The sequence below is a fragment of the Pundamilia nyererei genome, unplaced genomic scaffold (assembly GCF_000239375.1).
Source record: "Pundamilia nyererei isolate P.nyererei 1_Seehausen unplaced genomic scaffold, PunNye1.0 scaffold00026, whole genome shotgun sequence".
In the NCBI taxonomy this organism is placed as follows: Eukaryota; Metazoa; Chordata; class Actinopteri; order Cichliformes; family Cichlidae; genus Pundamilia; species Pundamilia nyererei.
Genome location: NW_005187427.1, coordinates 4,992,548 through 4,998,205, shown reverse-complemented (window position 1 = coordinate 4,998,205; position 5,658 = coordinate 4,992,548). Strand labels below are relative to the sequence as shown.

General features: G+C 39.2%; 3 protein-coding genes across 3 annotated transcripts in view; 1 reads left to right on the top strand and 2 right to left on the bottom strand.

Annotated features, from left to right (window-relative positions):
- Window positions 1-1,462: 1,462 nt before the first annotated feature.
- Window positions 1,463-2,029, bottom strand: LOC102214204 (claudin-4-like). Its single transcript, XM_005727947.1, has one exon. The coding sequence runs from the start codon at window positions 2,027-2,029 to the stop codon at window positions 1,463-1,465; it is 567 nt and encodes a 188-aa protein (XP_005728004.1).
- A 1,132-nt stretch (window positions 2,030-3,161) lies between these two features.
- Window positions 3,162-3,996, bottom strand: LOC102207213 (claudin-like protein ZF-A89). The gene has a single exon (XM_005727922.1). The coding sequence runs from the start codon at window positions 3,919-3,921 to the stop codon at window positions 3,289-3,291; it is 633 nt and encodes a 210-aa protein (XP_005727979.1). The 5' UTR covers window positions 3,922-3,996; the 3' UTR covers window positions 3,162-3,288.
- A 565-nt stretch (window positions 3,997-4,561) lies between these two features.
- Window positions 4,562-5,658, top strand: part of LOC102213907 (claudin-4-like) — a 2,657-nt gene continuing 1,560 nt past the window's right edge. Inside the window, exons 1-2 of the mRNA XM_005727946.1 lie at window positions 4,562-4,626; window positions 4,905-5,653. Of these exons, the coding sequence (XP_005728003.1) occupies window positions 5,101-5,653 (553 nt within the window). The 5' untranslated portion in view covers window positions 4,562-4,626; window positions 4,905-5,100. The remainder of the gene's footprint in view (window positions 4,627-4,904; window positions 5,654-5,658) is intronic.

Here is a 5,658-nt window from a genome sequence, read left to right as displayed (position 1 = left end):
TTTTTTTTTATAAGTTGTTACACAAAATGAGACCTTTTACTATTGCAATTTAACTGACTAACCATCAAGCAGGGGGTCTTTGGAAATAAAAATCAGATCAGACAACTTATTACAGTATGTTTAACTGAAGCCAAAGCAAAAACGTTTTATTCATATTCATATCGTCAATATTTTGCAAGTTTCAGGCCAACTAGCTTTGAGCATGAACATCATGGGATACATTCTAGTTTCAACAACAGAACTGCACCAGTATATCTACTACATAGAGCAACATAAAAGAAGAATTGGTACGGTGAATGTTTCATCTTCATATTCTGAAATTTAATGTTTGAGAATAATGCATTTTGTCATCATTTCAGTTTATTTTGAAAAATCTCAACAGGATCTTCAGCTTTATTGTGAAAGGTTCATGTGGAAAATAAATAAGCGGACGGCGGAGCTCCACGCTGAGTTTACCATTGTTGTTGCTAACAAACCAATGCATAAAAACAGTCGCTTATCCGTCTGTAGTGTGGTTATTTAAATATAAGAAAAAAAGAGAGCTTTAAGAAGTTAATGTAGCCACTACGTGGACCATCAAAAACAAAAATATTGCCGTAAACAGTTTATTTTGCGATACCATGAAACAAATGATAGCGTATAATATTAAACTATAGATGTTTTCATATCGTTATCCGATATATATCGTCATATCGAACAGTCCTAAGTGCAATTAGCAGTTTTACAAAATAGAAATAAAAAGACAAAAAATAAATAAATTGTCATCCAAAGTACAAATATACAGTGAATTTTTTATTTTTGTTAAGATACAAATACACAAAGGTTTTTTTTTTTCATTTACAGAGTACAACATGCACAAACAATGAAGAACACATAGTTTAAAAATGTTACAAAGTCTACCACTGAATTCATACCTATTTTTACCTAATTTTTTAATAAACGGTAATAGCTTATTTTTCTGTAGCTGACTGGTTTACTTCATTTTGTCTAACTTCCACTAAAACTATCACTGAAATTCACTGAAAGTATAAAAGTATAAAAAGACTTTTTCACACATGCAGTAATACAAATATTGCGTAAGATTATGAGCCTTAAACAAATACTATTCATTAAAATTTTTAAAACATGTGCTCTACACAGCATATCGGACATTTTTTCAGTAAACATTTTTTATTATCATATGCAACATACTTACAATCTAAGAGCAGCTCAAACAGACTTCATTTTCCTTGTAGCTCTTTAAAAATATTAAAATACATAATTATACATGCAATTTACTATATTAATGTGTCACATTTCATTATGATTTGTTGTAAAATTTCAATATTGTGCAATTACAGGTTGACAAAAATGATGAAAATAGAAGTTCAAAGCCCAAAACAAAAAAAGTCTTTGAGAGTGCACACATTGTCTTGTGAATTGTTAACTGCAGCATGTATTGGATGTTCTACGGCATGTTCTCTCATCCTCTACAGCATCTGTAGGTGGTGCACAAAGTAATTCCTCCAATGACAAGGAGTGCTCCAGATACCCATCCCAAATATATAGAAGCTCCCAGCTCTCCTTGACTTCCTGTTGTGGCCACAGGATTATAAAACCCTGTGATGATGCTGTAAGCCGACCAGGTGACAGGAATAATACACACGATCCCTGCTATGATAAACACCACACCTCCTGCAATGCCGGCATTGGATTTGGTCAGTTGGTCATAATCAAAGAAAGAAGTGCATCGAGCTCCAACCACTGTGAGCCCGATGGCCACCACGCTGACAGCAATAGACACGCAGATTAGAGCCCTGGAGGCTTGCAGCTCTTGTGGTAAAGCCAAAACCGAGTCATAGTTTTTGCATTGTGACTGACCCGTGCTCTGGAACACACAGTTCATCCATAAGCCTTCCCAAAACACCTGAGCAGTGATGATGTTTGACTGTATAAATGCCGACACCTTCCACATGGGCAGTGCGCAGATGAGGATGGTGCCAAGAAAACCGAGGATTGCCAAACACACACCAACGATCTGAGTCTTCATGTTTTCAGAAAATAAAGTCTATATTTAAAGTAAAAAAAGCAAAAAAAACATCAGAATCAACCTCCAGTTGAGTTTAAGATCATTTTTACTTCCAGTTGTCTGTAAATGCTGCTGGTTGGGTTTTGCTTTGTTTTGCTCCTCAGGTATGAGAAAGGCAACAGGGAGGGGACTCTGTGTTCTGTGGCAAGTTTCCTGTTTGTCTTGATTCCTGCTTGACCTGAAAAACTAGTAGAAGGCCATTAACAGAAGCAATCGTGTATAAAAACTTGCTTTGTCATTACAAAGGATAAACAGATTGCAGTCTCTATATTGCTGGTTTAAATGAGCAGAGTTCATGAGGTATACTTCTTGTATTTTAAAGTACTTTCACATATTACCAGAATGCATGAAAAACTAGACCAGTATCAAATTACTGATGCATTTTTATGAATATTTCTTTGCACTTAAATGTTTTAATCTTACTAAATAAACAAAGCCTATGTTAGCTCATGACCTCTTTTTACAAAATCAAGTCAGCAAGCAAAACTGGCAGACAGATACATCACAGGCCCCTGAAGATTTTTTTTTTTAAATCTATATCAGATGGGATGTCGCCTAGTAACCACATACCAACAAGGTAAAATTGTCCATTTGGGACTTTATGCACCAATCACATAAAGTCCCAAAGCACAATATTCGAACCTGTAGCCACAAAGCCTTCATTACATGACATGTTACCTAGCAACCAGCAATTAAAAGCAGACCAAACACTCCAGCATCAAACATACCAGTTGTATGTCAGACGGGCCAGATAGATTTTTAGCTTATTTTGTACTACTGCCCCCCCTTCAAATACAATATCAATTCAAGTGCACCTCATGAGTTTTTGCTGATTCTGGTTTGGCATTTGTTGCCTTTTAGTTTAAATTCTGCAAGACAATTTTCACGCAGTTAGCTGCCTTCTCTAGATTCCTAGAGTTTGCGTTTTAGTTGTGACCTGGAGTGTAAAGTCTACCATGTTTGCTAGAAAGTGCAGTCTACAAAAGCAGCCTTTTAGCTTTTACTCATTGAAACCCTCCACTAGAGCAAAGTTTAAATTTATAATATTAAAAAATAAAAATAGGGGGAAAAGAAAAACGCAACCATAGTCAAGTTAGTGAAAAGAGTTTTATTAAATTAAAAGTAAAGTAAAAGCACCTAAATATTTAGTCCATAAAAACAGCCTAGTCCATTTCTCTTGAGGGTGACAGTCTACAGCCGTTCCAACCTCTTGCAGACATTTAAACATATGCTCCACCACCTGTTGCAGAGCGTGGAGCAGAGTATTTGACAGAGTATCCACCATCTTTAGGCTGCTTGCACTGACAACAAAGGAGTGCACCTCCAATGATCAGGAGTCCAGATGAAGCCCAGCCAATGAACAGCGATGCTCCAAGCTCTCTCCTCTGTCCGTCAGACATGATTGGGTTGTAGAAGTTCCTGATGACCTCATTAGCAGACCAGGATACAGGGATGAGGCACAGGATGCCACCAACAATGAACACCACCCCTGCAGCAATGGCCACCTTACTCTTGGCAGTCTCCTCTTCAATGCAGTTGGTGCACTTTCCGCCTGCGATGGCAAGCAGGAGTCCCATTAGGGTGACCAAGATGGAGATCACAACCAGAGCACGGGCTGCCTGCAGGTCTTGAGGAAGAGCGAGCATGGAATCGTAGACCTTGCACTGCATCTGGCCGGTGCTCTGCATTACACAGTTCATCCAGAGGCCCTCCCAGAAAACTTGTGCTGTCACGATGTTGTTTCCAATGAAAGCAGACACCTTCCACAATGGCAAAGCACAGGTAATTATGTCCCCAGAAAAGCCAATCACTGCCAAAATGATGCCCAAAATCTGAAGTTCTGCAGATGCCATACTGTCTTTTCTGGTGCAACAGAGAGCTGTGAGAAAGAATCAACTGGAAACACAACAAGACAACATGACTGCCTCAACTGCAGCTTTTATATCCACATGGGGGGCTCGTGGTTTCTCCTGATTGGTTATTCAGAAGTGTTCAAAGTGAAAACACCTGTGGTCATTAGGACTGACCTCCTGCCCAGTGATAGCTGGCATATGTCCCAGATCCCCTCCAACCCATTTTCTTATGATAAGCCAATAAGAAAATGGATGAATGTTTGCAAAAGTGCTGTGAAAACTGAAATGAAAAGAATGTTTAGAATAAAAATCTTCCACCTAAATTGATGTCTTTTTCATTATTTTTTGTGGGTGTTTTTTGTGAGGCTATGATTTCACTCAGACAAAAGTTTACCAAGAACATAACAATGAGAAGAAGAGTGATTTTAAAGATTGCATTTTAATATTGACTTTAGTATCTCGTGTAACAATATGAGATCATAATGATTGCTTTTGGTTTTACATCTGATTTCATTTTCTTTTACCAGTGCAGCAATCAAGCTGAGTGAGTCCACCTGTGGTAATTAGGTGTGAGGCATTGGCTTGGGGGGAAAAAACAAAAGAAACAAACAGTATTAAATTAGACATGCACCACGTTGGTTGTTTCTCAACCTGTGATCCTCCTTGGTATGGTTGGTTTCTCTTTTAATGAGCCTATCTTATCAGGTAATGGGTTTTAATAGTTTTGATATTTTTAACCAAATCAAACTTACTACTTTTTTATGATTGTGGGATTTCTTACTTTCTTTCTCCAGAGGCAATAAAAATGTTTACCCTTCTTTAGAGTCGCTGCTCAGACATTTGAATTTTTTTTTATTAAACCTAACATGATGTGGTTGGGTTTGTGCATCATTCCATATATTTAAAATTAATTAAAAATGATTCCCCCTTGATTTGCACTGTTAAAGCTTCTTTTCTTTCTCTGGGCTCTGTTTGGGGACAAGTGGGCCTCTTTGTTGTTAAGAAAACCTCTGAAATCAAATGGAGCGTGATTGATGCAGTGGAGCCAGAGCCCACCCAGAGGAGGGCTGTATTCTGGGGGGATTTGTAGGTCATATAAAACTTCTGCTGAGAGTGGACTCTTATTTGGAAACCCTGCAAAGAACTGACTCGTCTAAAAAAGGGGGGGAAAAAGCTGTTATGCCTTCTTTAGGGTTGCAGATTCTGGGTGTTGGGCTGGCTGTGCTTGGATGGATTGGAAACATACTGATCTGCATGCTGCCCTTGTGGAAGGTATCTGCTTTCATTGGAAATAACATTGTGGTGGCTCAAACCATCTGGGAAGGACTCTGGATGAGCTGTGTGGTGCAAAGCACCGGCCAGATGCAGTGCAAGGTCTACGATTCCCTGTTGGCCCTGCCTCCAGACCTCCAGGCAGCTCGAGCCATGATTGTCATCTCCATCCTGTTTTCTTTGTTTGGCCTGCTGCTTTCTGTGGTTGGAGGTAAATGCACCACCTGTGTTGGGGACAAAATGGCAAAAGCCAGAGTTGCTATCTCTGCAGGCTTTTTCTTCATCCTGAGTGGGGCTCTGTGTCTTGTGACTGTATCGCTGCCTGCTAATACCATCATAAAGGACTTTTACAACCCCATGGTTCCAGATGCTCAGAGGAGAGAGCTGGGTGCCTGTTTGTACGTGGGCTGGGGTGCAGCAGGGTTACTACTGATTGGTGGTTCACTTCTCTGTTGTCAGTGCCCA

Bases quoted from the DNA above. Each gene is read 5' to 3' on its own strand.
- LOC102214204 (XM_005727947.1), bottom strand. From the start codon at position 2,029: ATGAAGACTCAGATCGTTGGTGTGTGTTTGGCAATCCTCGGTTTTCTT.
- LOC102207213 (XM_005727922.1), bottom strand. From the start codon at position 3,921: ATGGCATCTGCAGAACTTCAGATTTTGGGCATCATTTTGGCAGTGATT.